Below are 25,729 nucleotides of genomic sequence, written 5' to 3' on the forward strand. Positions count from 1 at the left end.
CATCAAAAGATGGAGTCTTATTTCCCCATCCTCAATTTTGTGACTTAGTCTGACCATAGAATACAGAAGTGATCTTGTGCAAGTTTTGAGCCTAGGTCTTAAGAAGCATTTCAGCTTTGAACCATGCCACCATGTGAAAGAGCCCTGGCTAGCCTGCTGGAGGATGAGAGACTGTATGGAGAGGAATGGAGGCACCCCAGCCAAACCAACAGCCCACTGCAGATGCCTAAGTGAACCCCATCTGAGATCAGTGGAGCCTGGCCCAGATCAGTATAATTGCCCCGTTGAGCTCAGCCCAAATTGCTGACTTCCAGAATTATGAGCTAAATAAATGTGCTTTTTTTTTTTTTAAGACAGGTAGGTTTTGGGGTGGTTTGTTGTGCAGCGGTAGATAATTGATACAGCCAAGTTTGGAAGCTCTGGAACCATCAAGGTTCATCTTTGACCAGTCCTCTGTACTACCCAGGATTTGTAGTAACACAGCCCTATCTGTAACAGAAATTGCCCATGGCTAATTTAAGCAGAAAAGGAACTTATTGGCAGGATGTTGGGTAGCTCAGTCTTTCTCCAAGAAAGCTGGGGGAAAGGGCTTTAAAAATGTGCAACTAAGGGGTAGTACTGCTGGAACTATGCCAGATTATGCCACAGAATTGGTCCAGTGAGGCTGCTGGTGCTGTAGCTACTGAACCCACACCACCTATATTGCCGGCACTGGACATGGGGTCTGGGGCTCAGCACCACTGTTGCTTCTGGAACTGGACATTGCTGCTGTTAACAGAAAACAGTGCTCTACTATTCCTGCCGCTTTTCATCTCTAATTAATTGATTCAAACTCCCACATGGGTGTGTCTGGCCAAGCTTAGGTCCCATACCCTAACTGAGAAGAAATCAGGAAAGTGGGTGTCTGGCATTTTTAAGCTTATTTAGCTGAAGACAGGTGGGCAATTTTGTAAACATTGGCAAGGAGTTCTGATGTTGGGCAGCCAAAAGAAAAATGGTCCAATGTTCATTAGTTTTTATTCTGTACTCTAGTTAGCTGAGTTGATTACCACACAGTCATGATGAAGCCAGGTCTGGGGGCTGTTCCGCAGTTACACTGAGAGAAATAGTTCTGAGGCTGTACCTCTTACTTCTGCTCCCTCTTGCACAGATATGTGTTGATGCACATTTGCAAGGCCCAGAAATAGTGGGGCCTAATTTGCAAGTATCTCTGGCTGCCAAGGTACAATAGTATTTGTCTTTCAGTTGGTGGGCCCAAAGAGACTCCCCTCTCCTCCCTGTCCTATTGTGCCATCTAATGTAACTGAATTGTATCTTAGTGAACCTATAGAGTTGACTGTTTGCACAATGAATCTGGTTCATGTGAAATTTATAAAGCAAATTGTTGGGCAGCAAGGTCTTTCAAGTTAGGTGTTTTCTCATTTTCCAGAACTTTTGTAATAATCTCTCTGAACCCTGAATTTCCTATCTGTAAAACCATCCACATAGGATTTTTTCCTTAAACTTTTCTTTTTGAAACAATGCCAAACTTATATAGTTAGTTGCAAAAAAAATAACACAAAACCTATACAGAGAACTCCCATGTAACTCAACTCCCCAGATCCCAATTTTAACATTTTGGCCACATTTGCGATATCATTCTATCCATCTATCAGTCTATCTGTCTGTATATCCATCAGTCCAGTTATCTATCCATTTTCTAAACATTTGAGTAGGTTTTTTTTTTTTTTAAATTTTTTAATTTTTTATTGACTTTGTAATAATATTACATTAAAAATATATATGTGAGGTCCCATTCAACCCCACCCCCCCACCCCCCCTCTCCCCCCCCCAACAACACTCGTTCCCATCATCATGACACATCCATTGGATTTGGTAAGTACATCTTTGGGCACCTCTGCACCTCATATACATTGGTTCACATCATGGCCCATACTCTCCTCTATTCCATCAAGTGGGCCCTGTGAGGATTTACAATGTCCGGTGATTACCTCTGAAGCACCATCCAGGGCAGTTGAGTAGGTTTTTTACATCATAATCCACATAGGGTTATTTTAACTATTAGAGATAATACAGGGAAGTGGATTTGGCTCAACTGACAGAGTGTCCACGTACCACATGGGAGGTCCAGGGTTCAAACCCAGGGCCTCCTAACCTGTGTGGTGAGCTGGCCCACGTGCATTGCTGATGCGTGCAAGGAATGCCATGCCACGCAGGGGTGTTCCCCGTGTTGGGGAGCTCCACGCGCAAGGAGTGCTCCCCATAAGGAGAGCCGCCCTGTGTGAAAAACGTGCAGCCTGTCCAGGAATGGTGCCACACACCTGGAGAGCTGATGCAGCAAGATGATGCAACAAAAAGAGACACATATTCCTGGTGCCACTGACAAGAATGCAAGTGGACACAGAACACACAGTGAATGGACACAGAGAATAGACAACAGGGGCGGGGGGAGGGAAGAGAAATAAAAAAGAAATAATACATATACTGTGTAGAGAAAAGCACAGTGCTTGGTGGGTATGTAATAAGTGTTCAATAAATCAAGATCATTTCTCTCACACACATCCTAATCAGATTATAAAGGCTTTGAGGGCAGGAACTGCTCTTTCTGTGTCATGTGTGTCTAAGTTGTCAAGTCTCTAGGCATGGTTTGTGAGAGTGAACTGTACTGGACTAGAACTTGGGAGAAATCAGGACCTCGATCTAAGCTCATCCATCGTGGTGGAGCTGACACTTTGGGGCTAGCGTGGGTGAATGTATCAGATCAGGCAGTGGAAAGTCTATTCAGGCAGATGGAACAGTGTCTACTGGTGACTCCAGGTAGGAGATAGGAGATCTACTTGGGTACAAGGGATGTGCCTCTTGTCAGGCACAACACAGTGGCAGGAGATCTTAGATCAGATAAAGCTTAGTGATTTGGCCCGCAGGGAAGTGCTAGCAGGTAGTTGGGGTGCGGTATAGGATAAGGACAGATGAGAGTCAGGTCAAGCTTTAAAGTGATAGATGTTTGTTAAGCTAGAGTGGGAAGAGGATGGACACTTACAGAGCAGGAGCTGCAGCACAGAGAGGGGATTTGGTCATGGAAAGAGGGCAGTCTGGTCAGTATAATGTGGCCAGTTAGGTCAGAGTAGGACCAGTAGCAGCATGGGCTTCCAGTTGGGTTCCAGTCAGTTGGGCCAGAGCCACTGAAAACCCTGTGGATTTCTCATAATGATGCAGGAAGCCTGAGTGTGCTGGTTGTGTGAGACCTGCTATGGGAGAAGAACCTCATGATCAGGGAGGAAGGGCCTGGCTCCAGGTTTAATGCCTCAAAGTAGCCAGCCTCAGAGAGAGGCTGCCAGGATGCTGGAGAGGTGCGAGGTGCAGTGGCTGTTTCGACAATTGAACAGCTTCTTCATGGGAAACGCGACAAAGAAGCCAAATGAATAAAGTCGGATTTTCTACACCACGAAAAATTTATGTTTTAAAAACCAATTTAGCTCTGTGCCGGAGGGTTCTCAAATATCTGAATTTGGGCTTTGGAGTGAGAACTCCAATGTGATCTGAGACTGAGTTTCCTTTCCATTCATTCATTCTGTCAGAAAGCATTTGGAGGATCTGTGTGTAATGCACCGATCTCCCAATAACATGACATGTCCTCAGCCCCATTCCTCCCACGAATTCATTGGTTTCTGTAAAAAGAGGAAATGCGTGTGTATGGTGTGCTTGTATGTGCATGCCTGCGTGTGGGTGCATGTGTATGAAATAAAAGATATAGAATCTCCTGAAAGCATGTTTATAAAAATGCCAGATAACCCCCACCTGTAATTTTATTTTTGAAAAGCACTAAACATGTCAATAAACAAATTTTCTCAAAAGCTAATCTTTGGTTGCTGAGGTAAATCTGAGTTGCCAGAACCTTTAAAAGCGTTATATAATCCTGGCAGTGCATTTGTGTTCACCTGAGATTTCTGTGCCTCCAACTGTACAAAAATTCTTTGATACGCAGAGTCTAGAAACCTGGGCCAGAGTCTAAAACTAATTTTCTTTTGTCATTGGAGCTGTAATTGCATTTTAATTCAGTGCTAGTATCCAGACTGCTTGTGAGTGTGAGTGTGTGTATTTCCTTCATCTCTCACTTGCTAGCTTTACATCAGTGCCCAGCACAGTCTGCCCTCCACAAATAAATGTTAGTTCTTAATGTCGATTCCACCATTCCCCTGTGTCACAGTGGTGGTGGGGAGACGCTTTTTTCATACTTTGATGGTTTGCCCCACTGCCCTCTTCCCTTCTTTTCACCCTTGAGGTGTTAGACCCGGATTTTTCCCCCAGCAGGTACCAGCCCTGAGGAACTCCCAACCCTGTGGTGATTGTGTGCCTGCATGTGTGCAGCCGGCTGGGTGGCTTGGAGAGCTGCTGTGTGGACTTGCCAAAGAAGAACTAGTTTACAAAAAAAAGTTCTAAGAGAGAATTGTCATCAAATGCCATCACTACTTATAATCCTTCCTTATTCCAAAAGACAAGCTAGATGCATAATAAAAAAATCTAGGCACTCTGTCAAGCACTCTGTCAAGTATGCGTGTATGTATACACATACACACGTGGTAACCCAATGTGTAGACTATTGTATTCTCACTTTTGATGAATTTAGGGCTGATCATCTCTGGCCACCTGCCAGTTCCGTAATGGTGGGAGGAGTATGCCTCATGAAAGCTGGGGGCCTTACCAGAGCCACTAGCCCGAGTGTGAAATTCCTTTGAAATCTCATCTTTAAGAGTCATGCTAATTTCACATTTGACTCCTTAACATACTTCTGTGTTTTATATTAAAATGCTCCCCCACCTTCCGCTCCAAAAGTTGACTAAACGTGAAGTTCTAGGATGATGTGCTTTGTTTCCCTTTGGCGTTGTTTGCATGGAATCAGGTGATTTCTTACAAAACGACTTACCACGTATCAATTTCTTGCTCTCCTGGGATCAGGTAGTATCTCTGATCCTTTAAAATTTTTTTTAAAATTTAGTTTTTGAGTAGGTTGATAAATTCACATGATTCAAAATTCAAAAGATATAAAACAACCTATGTAGAGATTCTCTTAGTGAACTGAAGATTTAGAACAAACACAGTAGCCATATGTAATTTATTCATTAAGTCTTCCTAGTTGGAAGTCAACAGGATGGGTGCTGTGAGAAATGTAAAGATGATTTTTAAAATGCAGGACTTGCCTTCAAGGGACTTAAAGCCTTGATATATGTAGTGGGTATATGGATAATCATGGTACAAAGTAGAAATAAATCCCAGAGGCAGGGGTTCAAATCATAGTTTTAGATTTCATCCATAGAATTCCTTTTCATAGAATTTTTAGATATAGAAAAAGCCTTGCATTCTGTCTGTTCTGACTGCTCTACCCTAGCAGATGAGACCTGAGGCCACGGAAGGTCAGGTGCCTTCCCCAAAGTGACTGAGATAGACCCTTCTGCCTTGGACAGCGATAGCTAGTTTTTATAAAGGACGCTACTGCTTTGTTCTGTGTTGTTGATTTAGAGGAAAGATCACCATGTTTGTGTATTGAATCTGGGCTTAGTGAATGAGGACACTTATAGATTTGTCCAGCTGGGCTCTTTGTTTTGAAATTGCACTTCGAGCAGGTGGAAGGGAATGGTTCTGGGATATGCCTTGTAATACTTCTTGCTGCTCTGAGATTAGGCTGTGTCTTTTAAAAATTATTTTGTACTCTTTAAAATTACCATTCTCAGTTTGTTTTTGAATAGGTAATATATTCACATTCTTAAAAATTCAAAAAGTACACAGTGATGTCGTGCAGACTCTTTCCTACCCCTGTGCCCAAACCACCTAGTTCCCTTCCTTGAGATAGCTTATGGATATCTAAGTAAAGGTATCTGTATTCAGCCCACTTAACAAGAAATGACAATATACCAGCTCTTGTGCACCTTGCTTCTTTCTTTTCAACAGTTTAACTTGATGATCATCTTTCCATAGCAGTACATAAAGAGCTTCCTCATCCTTTTTTAATTGGTGTGTTTTATGGCAAGCAACTGAGTCCACTCCAGATGGTTAAACCAAAAAAGGATTAGGATTTTCAGTAACTCATGAAATCATGTGGGAGGGCAAGAGGAACAGTCTGGCATCCAACTTGTCATAAACAAAGCCCCACACCATGCACAGTACTAGCATTATGTGGTAGCCACCCATGCTGCTGTCTCCACTGAGAAGCAGATATCAGGAATTTGGTTTTACTGCAGCCATTCTACTGCCACCTCTGTACCACCAGGAAGGCAGTCTTGCAGCTACTGCAGCTTCCCACCTACAAAAATAGAAGCTCTGATAGAGCTGATTTCTTTGCATTTCTCCCTTTGAAAGCAAAGTCTCATGTGGATATGTCTGGTAAGTGAAGCCTCGGTCACCTGCTTGCATCTTAGCTGCAAGGGAGTCTGGGAATTTGATTCCCAACTGTTAAGCAGGGAGGTGGGACTATAGGAGATATTTCCCCAAATAGAAAAAGGTTTTCAAAAGATGATTTCAAGTCCCAGATATGACAGATATCCACTAGAGTCGCCTAGAATTCTATTTTGAATTCAGTTTATTAAACCAATATCTCAGATGTTGTTTTGTCTGTGTCTTAGATGATACGGTATTGAATAACCTTGTATGTATTCCATTTTACTTGTGTAAAATATAAATTCTTAGGGTCAAAAGGTAAATTGTAATTCTTATGGATATTGCCAAGTGACATCTGGATGGATACCAAGCTCTGTTTCCACCAGCTATGTATGATTTTTTTTTTGCATGGAGAAAAACAGCCCTTCTGTTTATTTGATTAAACAAAAATAAAATAAGCTGCATAGGAACAATTTTAAAGTCCAAAGAGATACCAACTTTGTTTTAAGGCTTCAGTAGCTGATACAGCATCTCCTTGCTACCTCCTCCAGCCTTCTCCGTGGACCACAATGATACATTCAGAAGCCTGTTAGCTAACATAGGAGTTTTTGAACACTTTTCCATTGGTTCTTTGCCTGCTTATTGCCTGTCATGCCTGCAGCCTGCAGTATAACATTTAAGATTTCAAAGTAAAAGCCAAAGGGGGGGAGGAGACTTCATTCCCCTAAACAAAAATCTACTCCCCCCACTGCCAAAGGTCAGGGAAAGACCTTCACTTTGCTCACCTATTCACCAAATGTATAGGATCCATGTTGTCACTGCATTGCCCATTTTAAAGTGGCAAGAGGGAGCTGGCACCCTCGATGGTCTTGCACCATGGTTTCTGTGGCCAGGGGGGTCATCTGGAGGTGCATACTGCTCATGTCATGTCTGCCTTGGAGAAATTAAAATAATCACACCACCACCAGGTAGCATGCCCAATTCTGTACTTTCCTTCCTTAAAAAAAAAAGAAAAAGAAAAAAAGAAAGAAAAAGACTCAGCAGAGCCATTTTTCCTACCCTTAGAAATTTAAGCATTTTGTTGATCAGGCATGACAGGTAATAGACAGTATTAAGCAAGATTCATCAAACAAATACTAACAACCCCCCCAATCACCCAAGTATACCTAAATGCTAGTTAAAAACAATGTCCCTTACCCACCCACCTCTCACCTGCATTGACTTTAGTGAAAAAGGAAAAAGCAAGAAAGAAACCTTATCATCCTAAAAACAACAACCCCCCTGAAAAGTGGAAACTCTTCCCCTGAAGAAAAACAACTACACAGGTGGCTAGAAATAAAGAACTATTATAGCGCTGGTTATTAAAGTAAACAATTTGCTACACGCTTTTGGTCAGCATGCTCTAAGATAGAGCCTTGAGAAAAATACTACCTGAGCTTGCAAGTTAATACAATCATTAAAAGCAGGTCTAAGACCATGTGGATACAGAAAACTTTTAGAACCATTGCTCGTTAAATGATGATGGAAAACATCCCACCAGGCTGGCTTGTTAACCCCTAAGATCAGTTTAAAAATAGACATCATTGGGGTATTTCTTCACGATGACATTTATAAACCCAACTCAAGATAACTAGTGGTCTGAGGACCCTTCTCGCTTCCAGTCAAAATAAATCCTGGGGGAAGGAGAGGTGGAGGATCAATACAGTATAATCTGGTAATGTGCTTCTCAACTTTATCAAGTATTTAATAAACAAGCAAAGAAAACACTCAACCCATCAACTGGAGAGACAGAGTTTAACACATTGTATGATTCTTTTTTGCCTAAAGATGGAGCCTAGGGGAATTGTCCCTGTTTATATTCCATCTGAGCCAGAGTGGCAGACTGGGTCTTCCCAGCACCTGGGTGAGTTTTGGGCCTTGGGCCAAGAATGCTGACAGACCGGACCTGCGCGGTAATCCCTGCCAATACAACCTATATTTAGCAACTGGGCTGGATTTGACCTCCAATTTATTGTAGGCTTTCTAGCCCTAAGTTAAATGGCATCTTGGGGGATATGAAAGATAATATAGCTTCCAAAGTTGGTTTGTAAATTGGGAGTCGCTTATATGTTGCTACTTAAGAACAGTTTTCAAAGAATGGTTATGAAGATTTATAACACCCTTTCCCTTTAAAAACAAAGAACAAAATTGTGTTTTTGCATGTGAGTTATTGCACAGATTTTATGCATGTATGAACTCTATGGCATCCAATTGCTCCATCTAGATATGGTGGAAGTTTATAGTAATGTAGGAAGCCCTTATTTGAAAGCTTCTGAAAATGTTAGAGAAATATATATAGGTGAAAAATGGGGGCTGAGGAAGGGGGCGAATGCATGTGTGTTCTTTTCTAATGAAAATCTGTGTTGATGCCAGTAAAACCTAGATCTACTCTCTTCAAAAAAATACTTATTCACCCCCCCCATTGTCTCTTTTCTGTGTCCATTTGCTGTGCCTTCTTCTGTGTCTGCTTGTTGTCTTCTCTTCCCTTTAGGTGTCACTGGGAACCTATCCTGGGATCTTCCGGAGTGGGAGAGAGGTGCTCAGTCTCTTGCACCACCTCAGCTCCCTGGTCAGCTGTGTCTCTTATTGTTTCTCCTCTGTGTCTCTTTTTGTTGTGTCATCTTGCTGTGCCAGCTCTCTGCTTGGGCCAGCTCGCCGTGCAGGCCACCACTGCTCATGGGCCAGTTCTCCATTAAGGCCAGCTCTCCACACGGGCCAGCTTGCCATCACCAGGAGGCCATGGGACTCGAACCCTGGACCTCCCATATGGTAGACGGGAGTTCAGTTGCTTGAGCCACATCCACTTCCCTGAATCTACTCTTTAAGTTGGCATATACCTACTATAGCTTATTATTTCAAGAAAAAACCCTTTCTGCATGGTTATTTACTGTATCCTCAAGGAAGCTTGTTAAAATATTTCTCAAGGAGGCAGAATGTTTGGCAGGGGTAAGTAGGCAAACTCTTCCTGTGAAGGGTCAGGTAGTAATTATTTTAGGCTCTGTGCACTAAGAGACAAAATTGATATTATTATATAGGCGGTTGTAAAGCAAGAGAGAAAACAAACTTCCACAGTATTTTTACTGACAAAAATAAAGAGAATGGTGGTGGTAGTGCAACATTGTGGATGTAATTAATGCCTCTGAATTATATGCTTGAAAGTGGTTAAATGGGACATTTTGTATAGATGTTAGCCACAATAATATAATAATTGAGTATAATATTTTGGTAATACAAGTCTATTTGCAAGAAGAGAAGATACCATTTTGCTTAATGGGATTGAAAGTTGGTGTTCCCTATCCTCAAATTGATGGCAAATGTTGCTCTGTAAAAATCAGTCTCTGCTCGTGGTCCATACCGAACCAGGTAGAAGGTGGCATTTGGCCCACAGACAGTAAGTAGTTTTGCAGTTCTTCCTGTAATGGGATGACCATGACAGGAGCTTTGGTAGTTTTCTAATCCCTGATATAGGTTTGAGTACTGACTGGATTTGTGACCTTGAACAGATCACTCAAGTTTCCCTGTTGCAGGGGTTTCCTTGTGTATAAACTAATGTCTACCTCATCTCCATTCTTGCTATAATTTTGGCATTAGGATTCTAGGTCTGTAGGTCTTGATGTTATTTAGCTAGACTTACTTAGAATTAGCATTTAGCTGATTTAAAAAGCCAGTGTTGGGGAAAAGATGTCGCTCAAGTGGTTAAACACCTGCTTCCCACATGGGAGGTCCCGTGTTCGGTTTCCGGTGCCTTTTAAGGGCAAAAAACAAAAGTAAATAAATGAAAAAACTGACTTGGGAGAGCCAATGTGGCACAGTGGTTGAGCACTGGCTTCCTACACACGAGGAACCGGGTTCAATCTCTGGCCTGCTACCTCAAAAAAAAAAAAAAAAAAGGCTGATGTACCAGGGAGTAGGCTACTCACATGGTCTTAAAGTCTTTACAATGGAGAAATCTGGCATTCAGCACCTGAATGGCCACACTTGTCAATCAGTACCAAGGGTGCTGTATTAGTCAGCCAAAGGGGAGCTGGTGCAGAATACCAGAAATCAGTTGGTTTTTATAAAGGGTATTTATTTGGGGTAGAAGCTTATAGTTACCAGACCATAAAGCATAAGTTACTTCCCTAACCAAAGACTTTTGCCATGTGTTGGAGCAAGATGCCTGCCCATGTCTGCCAGGGTTCAGGCTTCCTGGATTCCTCTCTTCCCGGGCTTGTGTCTCTCTGGACTCAGGGACTTGCTTCTCTTTCCTCACAACCAGGGTCCTCTGTGTGCTTACTTCCTGGTGCTCCAGCTCAAGACTATAGCATCAGGGGAAACGGATGTGGCTCAACCAGTTGGGCTCCTGTGTACCATATAGGAGGTCCAGGGTTCGATGCCCAATGCCTCCTGGTGAGGACAAGCTGGCCCATGTGGCGAGCTGGCCCATGCAGAGTGCCGGCCCATGCGGGAATGTCGCCCCACTCGAGTGCCGCCCCACATTAGGAATGCCACTCAGCACGGGAAAGCTGCCCTGTGCAGGAGTGCCGGCCAACTCAGAGAGCTGGCACAGCAAGATGATGCAACAAGAGACACAGAGGAGAGACAATAACAAGACATAGCAGAACAGGGAGTTGAGGTGGTGCCAGAGAGTAATTGCCTCTCTCCCACTCCAGAACGTCCCAGGATTAGTTCCTGGAGCCGCCTAATGAGAATACAAGCAGACACAGAAGAACACACAGTGTTCTTCACACAGTGAATGGACACAGTAAGCAGACAATGGGGCAAACAGGGCAGGGGGAAAAATAAATAAAAGAAATCTTAAAAAAAAATACTCCAGCATCAAAAAAAGCTCCAACTCTGTCTTTTGCCATGTCTTTTATCTGTGAGTCCCCACCCACCAAGGGGCAGGGACTGAACACCCTACTGACGGGGCTGAATCAAAGCCCCAGTCATAATTTAATCATGCCCAGGTACAGACCAGTTTACAAACATCCAATATCTATTTTTGGAATTCATGAACGATATCAACTACTACAGGTGGGATATTCTGAAATTAAGTGCCCTTTGCTAATTCGTACCTCTCACTCTAGCGCATTATCACTCATGCGATGCCCTTGTCAGAAAAGCTTGAATCCAATTTAATCACAAGGAAACAGATTAACCCAAAATGTGGGACATTCTGCAGGACAACTGGTCTGAACTCTTGAAAGGATTCAGTGTCATGAAGAACAGAGGGAGATGGGGATTATTCTAGATTAAAGGGAGATGAAAGAGACATAAGATAAAAATGCAATACATGGACATGGATTAAATCCTGGATGAGAAAAAGAAAACCCAGCTCTATACATCCTTTTTTTTTTTTTAAGGACAAATGTGACTGTAGATAGTATTGTGTGAAAGTTATTGTATTAATGTTGATTTTTTTAGGTGTGGAGGTGATGGTGTCGTAGGAGAGAGAAAGGTTGCTATATCTAGAGATGGTGTGCCATGAGGTCTGTAATGCACTTTTCAGATAGTCTGGGGGAAAATGGGAGAGTGGTGGAGGGGAAGATGGTGGCAGAGGGGGTAAAGAGAGAGGTTTTCTTCAGGGCTGCTCAGTTCCCAACTTAGAGCTAGGCACAGGGCTTTCAATGGGGACATGAATTTTTTTGAAACAATGTTCTTGTTAAGTTCTTGGTAGGATTCACTGTCTGAAATCGGGCCTGAGCACTGAATGCCTGCTTTTCAGCAGCATAGTTTGGCACGGGCATATACTATGGCACCTAACGTTGAGTAATCAGATACGGGGGTTCATGTTTTCTTGAGTGGCTCCCCTCCGGACTAAGAGACACTCTTGCTTTTTGGAAAGTATCAGTGAATAGGAGAGAAAACCCCAGCACAGAGTTAACCTGACTCTTCACTGTTTCCTGAGAGGCTGCATTTGTACTTCAGATTCTCTTCTGCATTTCTGTTGCTGAGTGTGCCTCCTTGGGGGTTGGCATCCCCTGGGGGTAGACTGAGTACAGTGAGGCTGGGGGCCAGTGTGTCAGCCTGTAGTGCATCTCTGGAGTGGTGCGTGGGCTGAGTGGCTGGGGGCACCACTGAGGGCTTCTCCCAGGCTACCAGGCACAGGGCCAGGGTGAAAGAGGGAGGAAGCTTTCCTCAGGTTTTGAGGGCTACCACCCAGTACCCTTCTGGCCAAGCAGGAAGGGAACAGAGAAGCGAATATTGCACCATATTCTCCCAGGAACTCTTCTGGCTATATGCTGTGACTGAGGAAGGCCTATTTAGCAGCCACTTGTAAAAGTAATTAAAAGATGAGAGAAAGCACTATACTGCTACTGTAGGCTTGAAAATGAGTGAACTCAACAAACATTCATTGAGCAACTTAGTTTACAGCAAGCATGGAGAGGGTGAGTCCTGAGGGACACAAATGATAAAGAGGTACTTCTGCCCTTGAGCTGTGCACTTGGGGGTCTGGGGGAAGGAGATGGGACGGTCCAGTGGAGATAAATATTGATTTTGCTCTATGACATGGCTAGTGATGTGATAGAAAACTAGTAAAAAGTATTATGGGAATGCAGAAAACAAGATCAATAATACGGTTGGTCTTGAGGTGACTCGAAGAATGAGCTTGGCAGGTAAAGAAGAGGGGAGACATTTGGCTTCCAGGCAGAGAGCAGAGCAGGTACCCAGAGGCATGACTGGATCTCAGATGTTGAGACTGGGTTGGCTTTAGGTATGGATAAAGCCGTAGCTGCTGGGTGGGGAGTGGAAAGACATGGTGTGATGGAAAGGCAGTTGGGTCGGACCGAAGGATCTGGAAAACCATACTCAGGAGTCTGGGTTTTGCAGGAAAGGGAATGACGAGCCCTGGAAGCCCTTTGAGTTGGAGGACATATTTGTTTCTTGGGCTGCTATAACAAATTACCACAAACTGGGTAGCTTAAAACAACAGAACTTTTTTTTTTTAAAAAGAACAAAAAAAAGTTTTTTTTAAATAGTAGGCGTTCCTTGGCATGCAGCTGCATCACTCCAGTGGCTGCCTCTGGTATTACACGGCCTTCTTCTCTTAGTGTCTGTGCATCCTGTCCTCTTCCCTTCTTGCAAGGACAACAGTCAGTGGATTTAGGGCCCACCCTAACCCAGGATGACCTCATCTTAATTACCGCTGTAAAAGCCCGATTTCCAAATAAGGTCACCTTCTGTGGTTCTGGGTGGGTATGACGTTTTGAGGGGCACTATTCAACCCAGTATGGGGGTGAGCCCATTTTAATACGATACCGAGGTGGGAATGTGGAGGCTGGGGTGCGTGAAGTGCTGTGAGTCTGGGGACAAGAAGCAGTGGAAGTGAGGACAGTCTGAACTGAGCCAGCTGTAGAAGAGAGAATAGAAAGTAGGGGGTCACTGGGTGTTCCTGTAGAATTCTAACTGCTTCCACCAAGACTTTTTTTAATGTTTTTGAAACCTTTTAAGGAAACCTTGGAAAATACTTGAAAGAGAGAAGCTTATGCAAACTTCTGAACATTTCTGAAAATTTATTATATTTCACCTAGGAAAGAGTATTATTTCAGGCAAACTGGAATGTGGAATGTGTGTGGACTGTTTACTCAGCACAGTCACTTAATCATATGGAATTAGGTAGGAGGGAAGCTATTTCAGTGGCCTTCAACCTTCTTCCAGAACTTTGTCCAGTTTCCTTCCAAATGGTCGGTGGATTTTTCTGATTCGTATCCAACGCCCCAACAGTTCAGTATACATCTGCAAGCTGTAGAAAAGTTTATTTCATCCATTCCTCTTTGTTTTTCATCTCTTGCCTTCCACCTGAGAAAACAAACACTAGTCCATAGGTTCATATTCTGTATTAGAAATCTGCACAACTTGTAACCTAAGATGGATCCAGCTGAGTGTGTTAGAGGTTTGGAGTTTTGACAAAAGAAGAAGAATGGAATCTTTGCTTTTCATTTTTTCTTTAAAAGACTCTTTGAAGGTACAATTATGTAAACTACCTCCTGATAATTGAGTATTTGGGATAAACCACCACCTTATTTTCTTTAGATGCCATTAAAACATTTCTATCTGCAGCTTAGAGATTTTCCACGGAGAATTTAGACTTAGAACACTGAGTCTTGATGAACAGCAACAACAAAAACCTTACAAAGTTAACCTGTTTTTTAGACTTAGGAGGTTCCATATGTCAGTTTCAAGGACTTAAAATTACTGTAACGTCCCTGAGGTGTTTCAGAAAGTTCTTGGCATGTCCCTTGGAGGTTTGATGTAGAAAGAGCAAGAAAAGTGACCTAAGAGTTTTAACTCACTTAAGTGTGTATATTCTATTCTGGCTACAAAGCAGTGGTTCTAATAGTGTATGGACCCAAAGGACAGATTCCAACGTAAATAAGATGCTTTATGTTTCGATATGCCAGATTAGGGCGTTAGTCTTAAAGTAACCAAAATGAATGTTTTGCCAGAAATTTCAGTTCCCGTAATGAAGAGCTTTCCAGTTTTATGTGGTAGTTATGGTACAGGAATAACTGGAGGTTAACTTGATACCACATTAACACTGGCTGAGTTAAAGTTGTTAAATTGATCACATGCCCAGGATTACAGTTCCTTCGTAGTAGGAATTCTGCAAGACAGCTATCCTGATGTGGGAACTACACTGATGTTGTTGTTTTTACCATGTACAGGTAAATCTGTACCTTAAGATGTATGATTTATTTATTCACAGTAAGGGATAGATTGTAAAACTCAAGTACTTTTCGACTTTTGAGGGTTGGTTTCATTCACTTGACTGGGAATATTGATTGCATCTGGGTGCCTCTCATTGTGCTAGCAGATGGTTGGAAATTGCTCCTTGCTCTGGAAGAGAAGGCATTTAGGTGGGAGGAACAGAAAATTGTAATATAATGTGTTAACTATTAAAATAGATATTAAGAACATTTGAATATGGGGAATTTTGAACATACACTAAAGTATAGAGAATAGCAAAATGGATTTCCATGAACCCATCACCCACCTTCAACAGTTATCAACTCTTGGTCGTGCCTGTTCCACCTACATGTCCCACTTACTTTCCTCCCCTTTTATTTTTATTTTATTTCCTTGCCCCAGATGGCTTCCTTATCAGTTTGTTCATTGTCTGCTCATTGATTTTTTGCTTGTTGTCTGCTCGTTTTTTTTTTTTTTTTAGGAGGCACTAGGAACCAAATCTGGGACCTCCCATGTGGGAAGCAGTCACTTAACTGCTTGAGCCCCATCTGCTCCCCCTCCCCTTTCATTTTGAAGCAAATAATAGACATCATGTAATGAACATTTATAGACATTTAAATAGGGTACTCTGAGAATTCACTGGGAAAATGAACTTTACCTGGGGTTTTGGGAAGGGTCTACACAGAAGAAGTAATGTTTGAATTAAATCTAGGTGGGGGGAGGGAGGATGGTCCAGGTGAGTGGGAATATTGAGCAATTATTGAGCAATTATTTTTTTTTCCAAATTCTACTCAATTTATTCATTTTTTAAAAAAGATATTACATTAAAAAAATATGAGGTCCCCATTCGCCCCCACCGCCCCCACCCCACCACTCCACCCCCAATAACACTCTCGCCCATCATCATGTCACATCCATTGTGTCTGGTGAGTACATCTCCGGGCATCGCTGCACCCCATGTCCCATGTTCCACACCATAGCCCACACTTTCCCTATTGAGCAATTATTGAACAATTCTAAGCTTCTTGTTAGATTCTTGCAGTTCAGGATTTAATTTCTCCCCCCAAACAGTTCTATATGGTGACGATATCCCTATTATACAATGAGGACACTGGGTCTCAGGAAGGTTAAATGAACTTGGCCAAAGTCATAAAACTAATGTTTTTTTCCATTGGAAACCAACTTGCCTTTAGGCCTTGCCCCTCTTCAGTACCCTATGCACTAAGATGTAGAGCAGAAGGGCAGGATGTGTTAGGGAAAGTGGGAGTTCAGTGTGGCCACAGAAATGTGTGTTTGTGTGAAGTGAACACAGAAAAGTTGCTCAGCACCAGATTGTGAAAGGGACTTCAATGTCATACTTGGAAGATAGGATTTTGTCCTGAGTGATGAGGGATCCATTCTGAGATGTCTTTAAGCATGAGAAAAGTATGGTCAGCTTTTGACAGGAAGATTACACAAGCACTATGGAGGATGGACTGGAATTGGGGGATGAGCTGGTTCAGGAAACTCAGTTATTTAACCACTATTTACTAAGCATGACTGCGTGGCAGGGGTGAACCGATGAGCGAGACCTGTGTGGCTCTATATTCATGGAACTTAGCTTAGTAGAGGATCTGTCACATGCAAATGGCCTATGATCATATGAAAAGCTGCTAATCTTCATAGGCCTCAGGAAAATGCAAACTAAAACCACAATGGGATACCACCATATGCCCATCAGAGAGGTGAAAATGAAAAAGCCGGAAAACGCCAAGTGTTTGGAAGAAGGCGAAGCAGCCCAATCTCTCCATAGTGTGGCTATATCTATCAAAGCTGAACATATACATATCTGATGAGTCAGCAGTGCCCTGTCCTAGGTATGAACTCAGCAGGGTTTGTGATTGTTTAAGGTCTGGAAATGAAAGGTCTTGAAAATATTTGTGTGTGTAGTACTTTTTTATTTCTCTGAAGGAGCACCCAAGATGTAATTTTAGTAATTAGGACATCATTTTGCCTGAGAACTCTAAAAATAATTAATTTACTTTTAGTTTTGATAGACTAGGATAATCCACAAGTTGGGGTAATGACTGATCAGTTCTCTTTCCACCCCAGTGACTTTCTAGACTTTGTACATTAGAATCCACCTCCTGAAAAGTCACTCTCCTTTTAAGAAGAGTAACAGCCATCCTTTGCCACCTTTATTTTTATCTTTGAAGGAGGAGGAATCATCAGTTACGCGGTCCTGAAACATCATGAGTAGGTAGAACTTAAAATAATTATCTGAATTTTAAACTGCACTGTGAACCGGAGGACAAGAATAGTCCAGTGTGAACACACAGGTTCTCCAAGGACTTTTTGGTTAGCTGCGCTGTGAAATCTTGGCGCTTTCACAATATAGCTTGTCTCATTTTCCTGTTAAGAAATGGGTTTTCAATAATTGTTTTTCTTGTCTGTTTTCAGATCACAGAACTGTGTGGTGCAAAGCGTGTTGGTTATTTTGGTCCAACGCAGTTTTATGTTGCCCTGAAATTAATTGCCGCCGCACAGTCTGGCCTCCCTGTGCGACTAGAGAGTATTAAATGTGGTAAGTAGCTCACATTTACATGTCTTATTGTCCATGACAGATTTCTTGTGTTGTAAGAACAAACTCTAGTGGGTTAAAGTCCTGTTCAATATAACTTTTATGGAATTTCTCCCTGCTTCACCCAATGCCTCTGTAGAATAAAACAAAGATAGCTTATCAGGTAACTTCATTTCTTTCTTTGTTTCTCTCTTTTTTAATGGGGGGAAAATTCACAGAGCAACTTGAGATTAGTTCCTTTTAACTGACTTACAGTTAAAATAGATTTTGTTCTTTCTTAGGGCAGGAATTCTAGAGCCTCTGGCAAAATAATACCATTCAGTCTAATTTCCCATTCGAGGTATCTATGTCCTTTCAGACTCTGTTGGGATAAGGGGAGGAGTAAGTGGGAGGGTTACAAGTAGAACTGTCTGTATTCTCTCCTTCCTGGACCTGCCCGGCCACCAATCTTCTAGGATACCAGAATTTTGGCAGAATGAATTTATGCTCTCAAAGTTTAAAATACTTTTTTATTAGAGCAGTTGTGGATTTACAGAAAGAATCATGCAGAAAGTACAGAATTCAAAGTTTTGATTTTACGTTTTTTAAATGTTAAATCCCTGCCCTCAACCCTATTATATGCTTAAACACGTTGTACCACTTAAACAAAAAGCAAAGCCCCCAGTTATCAGCATTATTTATGCTTGCTTCAGTATTGGTTTAAAAAATCTGTTCGAGGAAGGTGGTTATTTCGAGGGATGCACTGAGATCCTCATGTTACTTCACTGATACAAATGACTTTCAGTGCCTTTTTTTCCCTTTCCTTTTCCTTTTGAAATGAAAACCCCTCAACTGCTCACACCTGTCTTGTGAAGCCCCTGGTTGAGATGTAAGTGGGTTCAGGACACTCAGCACCAGGGGTCCTGGATCCTCGTGGCCATCCTTCCTAGGGCCTGGTGTGTGCCAGGCCCTGTGCGTGGCTCTTTTATAGGGACCGTCTCAGTTAAGGCTCACGATGTAGGTACTTGTGTCAATTTGGATTGCCTAGCAGAAGCTGTGATAGCAGACACTAGCCACATTTAGAGCCTTAACAAAGCAGAGGTTTGTTTTCCTGTTTTGTAGTGGATGTTGCTGCTGCTTCACTAACCCCTGACGGAAGTAACCTTTCTTCCTGATTTTTCAAGTTTCCATTTCCTTAGTTTAAAAACTCTATCCCCTTTGTGTATATTAATAGGAAACTTATCTCACCTTATGCTTAATGAGACTATTGGATGATCTAACCACAAGATCCGGGTTAGATCCTGTTTTCACTTTAGAACTAGAATGGACTGGTTCTGGCCACTAGGACATGCCCATTTAAGAGAAGCTTGACCTAGAAGTTACCTTTGCTTCATTATAATAGTAAAAATCACGCCTGTAGCCACCATAGCACTGCCATTTTCTTACACATACCATATGACTAAGCATGTTGAAACAGCCTGTGCTCAGCTAAAACCCACCCCCAGCACACACAATCTCATTCCATCTACTTCATTATACTAAATCAGCAGCTCCCCCCAAACAAACAAACAAACGCAACAAACACTACATAGAAGTCAGCACAGCTTTCAGCTCAGGGAGACTGGTCTGAGTCTCCGCTGGGCTAGCTCTTGCTAATAAACACTTTTCTCAGAGTTCTGGTATCACTGTATTGGCATTGTGCGCCTTGGATAAGGACTCACTTGAGCGATTTCAATTTGGGGTTGACCCTCCAGGGCAGGTGCCCTCCTGCCCTGTGGTAGTCTAGCAATCCTGGCTATTTTATCTTATGGCACATCCAATTCGACACCCATTTCCACAATTGCCACAACAGGGAAAGAGACCACTGGAGTTTATCACATTAGCTTTTATTTTATTTTATTTTTTTTTAAATTTTTTTTATTTTTTATTGACTTTGTAATAATATTACATTAAAAATATATATGTGAGGTCCCATTCAACCCCACCCCCCCACCCCCCCCTCTCCCCCCCCCCCCAACAACACTCGTTCCCATCATCATGACACATCCATTGGATTTGGTAAGTACATCTTTGGGCACCTCTGCACCTCATATACATTGGTTCACATCATGGCCCATACTCTCCTCTATTCCATCATGTAGGCCCTGTGAGGATTTACAATGTCCGGTGATTACCTCTGAAGCACCATCCAGGGCAGCTCCATGTCCCGAAGACGCCTCCACCTCTCATCTCTTCCTGCCTTTCCCCATACCCTTTGTCCATTATGTCCACTTTTCCCAATCCAATGCCACCTCTTCTATGTGGACACTGGATTGGTTGTGTCCATTGCACCTTTATGTCAAGAGGAGGCTCAGATTCCACCTGGATGCTGGATGCAATCCTCCCATTTTCAGTTGTAATCACTCTAGGCTCCATGGTGTGGTGGTTGTCCTTCTTCACCTCCATCTTAGCTGAGTGTGGTAAGTCCAATAAATCAGATTGTAGGTGCTGGAGTCTGTTGAGGCTCAGGATCTGGCTATCACATTGTCAGTCCAGAGATTCAAATCCCCTAAATATATCTTAAACCCCAACATTAACTGCACCTCCAGCACATTAGCATGAAAGTCTTATGAAGGGAGATCCCATCTGAGTCCAGATTCATCACACATAAACACCATTTCCAAAGAGGGGCCATCTGCCCTGGTAGTTAACCCCATCGGCCATGACCATAACTCCCATGGGTCTCTTTAGCCCTCAAAGGAACCAATATCTGGGGGTTGTATCTGCTTTATCTGTCTCTCTGACTCTGCTCAGTTGTGCATGAGGGCAAACCTTCTGCCAGCCTCCAGACTCTTTTTTAGAAACTCGTAGCCATATAAACTCATTTCTCCTTTCCATTTCCCCCTTACTTTAGGTCAAACAGCATTTTAAAGTCATGGTATTTTATGTAGACATGGATATTCTGCTGATCCGCATTGAACCTTCCGTATAAGGTCATTTTCCAGTTGCATCATCAGTTGGTAGTTGATAGTGGTCCCTCGTTGCCAGGGAGGCTCATCCCCGGGTGTCATGTCCCACGCTGGGGGGAAGGTATTGCATTTACATGCTGAGTTTGGCTTCGAGACTGGCCACATTTGAGTAACATGAAGGCTGACAGAAGGAAATTCCCAGGCACAAAGTTGCTCTAGGCCTTGTTATTATTTTGGGTTTATCAGCTCACAAGCATAGTCATTAGTATCAGGGGCTCACTGTTGAACCCTCAACAGTGAGGGTTCAACAGTGAGGGATCACATTAGCTTTTAAATGCTTTGGCTTGGATGTAACTCCTGTTCCTGCTGCTGACAGTACCTGGGCAGGAGCTTGTCACTTGGATTCACCCAACTGCTGGGTGCACTGGGGGAAATGGAATTCTCTTGGGTGCCTGCAAGGAGAGGAGAACTGCTTCTGGGGGTGTACTAGAAGTCTCTACCTACCTTGGCACTGTTATCCCTATGTTACAGATGTGGAAAATAACATTTTGGGCTCTTTAGTGACTTCCCTAAGGGCACATTGTTAGTAGGGTTTAGTGCCTGGAGCACAGCCTTAATTGCTATGCCAAATAGTCTCTCCTCAATTATTCTTTCAGTTTAGAAAGGTGCTGGCTGTAATCTGTAACCACGGAATGTTTTGCAGATGTGAAAAATCGGACTCAAAAGGCATCCCTGTGTATTACATAGTTTGGTTCTTTGAAATAAATTTCCTGATGGATCATTGTTTCCATAGCATGCTCAGTGTACTTTGCTGTGAGGCACAGCAGTGATGGAGAAGTCATTTGCTTTGATTAAAGATTAAAGTTTTTTTTTTTCCACATTAAAACTTGATTTAGATTTGTGTTGGGCTATGAAAGTTGTCATTCCGTTGTAAGTGGTCATACAATCTTCCAACTTTATCTTCTGGGAAAGTTTGAGCTGCTTTGTTGCTATAAAGGATATAAAAAACGTCTACAACTTCCAACACAGGTTCCGACACCAACTGCAATCCTGCAGTAACTCAGTTCAATTCTATCCTGCCTTTTGGACGTAGGCCGGACCCCACAGGTTCAGAGCCATCCTCTATAAGATTTCCCTTCAGGTATCAGATGTAAGTTCAGGGGCCCAGGCCACCTGCACTTCTGACCAAGTTGGCTACAAATTCAGGGGTTCCCACCACTTCTCAGGTTCAATAATTTGCTAGAATGACTCAAGTCACTGAAAGTGATATACCTATGATTCTAGCTTTATTACAGTAAAAGGACATAAATAAGAAGCTGCCAAAAGAAGCAACAAATAGAGTGAGGTCTGAGAGGGTCTCAAATGCAGCCTTGCAGTGTTCTCCCCGTGTAGAGTTAGAACACCTCATCCTCCTGGGACAGCAATGCCATTATTAGTCATGGAAGCCCATTGGGACTTGAAGTGTCCTGAGTTTATATGGGCTCTCATTATATAGACCTGATTGATGGACTCAATGCCCACGTACTTGAACTTAAACTGCAGCCCCCACCCTTCTCCCAGAGGTTGGGGAAGTGGGCTGATAGGATGTGGTTCACAGCCCCAACCCCCTAATCACGAGGCGGGTCTTCCTGGTATGGCCAGCCCCCACCCTCTGGCTGCAAGTGTGCCCCTCTCTGATGCCTCCTGAGCATATGAACTATCAGGAGTGGTCCAGGGCCCACCATGAAGAACAGATGATACCCCTACCACAGGGAATCCCACATCTTCAGAGGTCCCCTCCCCAGGGACAGGGAATGGGGACAAAGACTAGCTATGTTTTCATCATGCTACAGTTAAGTATGAGAATATTTCAACTTCTGACACTTAGTTGCTTAAGTCAGACTACATTATTTTACCTGATTTGTGTCCAGTTCAATACCTTAATTTCCTGGGGAGTAGAGGCAGGGAGATAGTCTAAATTATCACTGTGTGAAGGATTAACGTTTTTTCGCAAATACAAGGCTTTCAAAGTTGTGATGCTGCCTCTTACTTCTGAGGGTGTAAGTATACCCAGAGTTAATTTTGAATATCTCTCTTCATTTAAGAATTTCTTAAATAAAAGTTATTTGCAACCAGTGTATGTTGAGTAAGAATGAAGGCAAGTTTGAGCTAAACTTTGAGCTGCTGCATAGAATTTTCCAGTTTGTTGCTTGCAATTCATTAGCTTAATCTTTGCCCACAAAAGCTTTGAAGGCCTCAGAGAATGCTTTGTGAGGACCTAATCTAAAAAGGCTGTGACAGACCCAGCCGTATCCAGGGAGTTGTGGATGGATAACCTTATTTCCTGGATGGCATTTGCCTGCTCATGTGTGTTAGCCTCTAATCTCTATCTTGCTCATTTAGTTAAATGTCCAGAAACCTGGAAGCACCCTTGAGTCCTCCCTTTCCCTTACTCCTGTATTTAATCCATCAGGAGTACTGATAGTATATAGCTCTATTCTCACTGCCCGCCCCCACCATCTCTCTGCCTCTACTAGACCAGGCCACCTGCAACCTCTCACTTAAATACCACAATGGTTTCTTCTCTGGTTTCCTGGCCTTCTCTTTTCTCTACTCCAATCTGTTTTTCTATGCAGCAGTAAGAGTGGTCTTTTCAAAATACCCACCAGTTCATTTCATCCTTTTGCCTCAGACCTTCCAATAGCTTTCTTGTCACACATAGTGCAGAATTCAAAGTTCCTGTGTTGTAGAAGTCGAGAGGTTCAATTATTTGCATATAGTAAGGCCAGGACTCAGGAATAATTTTTGGGAAGGAAAAATGATTTATTTACGATTGGCCAGGCTTGGAGCTTCTCATTCCAAAATCCGAGCCCGGAACAAGATTTTTGAGTTTCTTTTATACAGAGGAAGGGCCAAATGGTTCTTAGTTTCAGTGCTCAATAGGCTTGAATTAGCATATATCTTCCACATCCTAGGTAAGCTTTTATCATAGACTTCATACATTCTAGATAAGCTTTTAGTACATTTGGTTTGCATTTTCCCTGAATATTTAAAGTTTATAGGGTTTGCATTGCTAAACTGTTTCTTGGGGACTGGAGTCATTGCCATGGTCACCAAGGGCAGGGCTGCAGCCTCTCACTGTCCCACACCTCCAAGTTAGGACACATACAGCTTAGGTTATCTACGAAGAGACGAGCAGCCTCCCACCCAGAGCCCACAGCACCTGCACTGATCTGTAAGGCCCTGCATAATCCAGTGCCTGCACACCCCAGCCTCATCTTACACTCACACTGGCTCACTCTCTGTCTCTCAGCACCACTGGTCTTCGTGCCATTTCTGGGTAGTCTCTTTCCTGCTGCAGGGCATATGCCCCTTTTTCTCCTGAGGTCTTGGGTTCTTAGGGGTCTGTTTTTCCCCTTCTTTTTCTCATCCTTCGGGACTCAGAGACTGTCCCCACTATCCTATATAAGGTAGGTCCTGTCAAAATAAAATAAAAAACCACAACTCCCATACAAATATAAAGTGAGCATGTGTCACATATTTAACTCATTAATGATGGAACCAGCATATGGGAATGGAAAGAGTGAAAGTTGGAATAAGATTGCTAAATTATATGTGTAAGACTGATTAATGCCCTTCAGGGCAGTAAAACTGCAACTTGGGTATAGTTTTCTTTTCTAAAATGGGATTCATTTGCATTGCTATCAGGCAAGAAATATTTGTTTGCTCATGGTTTTCTACAAGTCAATAGCTGATCACTCAGAATTGTAAAAGACCTGATCAGTAGATAGTAAGGCTCTTAGAATGGAAGAGAAAAGACAGGGTAGGACATTATTGGGACATAAGAAAACATTGGGATATTGACTGTAGGCTTTATGTCAGTGTCAAATTTCTTGAACTTAATAACTGCACTTACGTGATTACATATGTGAATATTCTTGTTTGTAGGAGATGTACAATGAAGTATGTGTGCAAGGATATGATGCATGCACCTTGTTCTCAAATGTTCAGATGGATGGATGGATGAGTGGATGGATGGATGGATGGATGGATAGATTGGTGATAGAATGATACGGCAAAGGTGGCAAAATATTAAAACTGGTGGATCTGGGTATCTGGGTTGAGGGGTATGTCAGAGTTTTCTGTATGGGATTTGCGTTATTTTTGACTGTCCTGTAAGTTTGAAATTATTTCAAAGTAAAAAGTTAAAAAAAAATAAACTAAATCAAGAGAAAAATACACATCTGTAAGGGCATAAGGTGGTCCTTGGCTGGACCTGTTAACTAATGCTCCTGTGTGCCACCCCCTCCTAGGGTTATCCTCCCTCCCTCAGCATCTGCTTCCTTCAGGCACTTAACAGAGCTTGTAAATAGTACTTCTACCAGTTTGACTAATTTTTTGTCTGTTTTCCCTCATTAGTCTGTGAGCCTTTACCTAAGGGGAAGGCAGGAGAGTCTGGTAACCCTGAGTTGCCTGGCATTGTAGGCACTTGGTACATATTTGTTGAATGAGTGAAGGGATAAATGAGTGAACAACTGAAGAAATGAATTCTTATGCATGGGGAATGAGTCTTAATTACCTGCCACCCTTTAAGCTACAATCATCGGCATTTAGTTTCACTGCAACAACTGAGAGGTTTGTGCAGAAGTCATCCTGGTCTGCCTGTCCTCTTTCTCACCCACTGGTTCCAGTCTTGTCTGCACTAGAAAATCACCTGCAGAGCTTAAAATAAACAGCAACAACAACAGGTGCCTGGGTCCCACCCCCAGAATTCTGATTTAATTGGTCTGGTGTGCAGCCTGAACCTTGGGACTTTGCAAAGCTCCCCAGATGATTCTTTTTTTTTTTTTTTTTAAAGATTTATTTATTTATTTATTTATTTATCCCCCCCCCCCCCCCCCGGTTGTCTGTTCTCTGTGTCTATTTGCTGCGTCTTCTTTGTTTTCTTTTTGTCTTCTGTGTTTCTTTTTGTTGTGTGATGTTGTTGTGACACTTCTCCGTGTGGGCAGCACCATTCCTGGGCAGGCTGCACTTCTTTTGCGCTGGGCGGCTCTCCTTATGGGGCGCACTCCTTGCGCGTGGGGCTCCCCTACGCGAGGCACACCCCTGTGTGGCAGGGCACTCCTTGTGCGCATCAGCACTGCGCATGGGCCAGTTTCTTAAACTGTGAGTATACATTTGG

At 42.7% G+C, this 25,729-nt stretch overlaps 1 protein-coding gene across 13 annotated transcripts in view; it reads left to right on the plus strand.

Annotated features, from left to right (window-relative positions):
- REPS2 (RALBP1 associated Eps domain containing 2) overlaps positions 1 to 25,729 on the plus strand; it is a 323,649-nt gene that overhangs the window by 41,532 nt on the left and 256,388 nt on the right. For all 13 annotated transcript variants that reach the window (XM_058291435.1, XM_058291431.1, XM_058291430.1 and 10 more), the window contains exon 2: positions 17,521 to 17,644. In XM_058291435.1, the coding sequence (XP_058147418.1) occupies positions 17,521 to 17,644 (124 nt within the window). The remainder of the gene's footprint in view (positions 1 to 17,520; positions 17,645 to 25,729) is intronic.

The sequence above is a fragment of the Dasypus novemcinctus genome, chromosome X (genome assembly GCF_030445035.2).
Source record: "Dasypus novemcinctus isolate mDasNov1 chromosome X, mDasNov1.1.hap2, whole genome shotgun sequence".
NCBI lineage: Eukaryota > Metazoa > Chordata > Mammalia > Cingulata > Dasypodidae > Dasypus > Dasypus novemcinctus.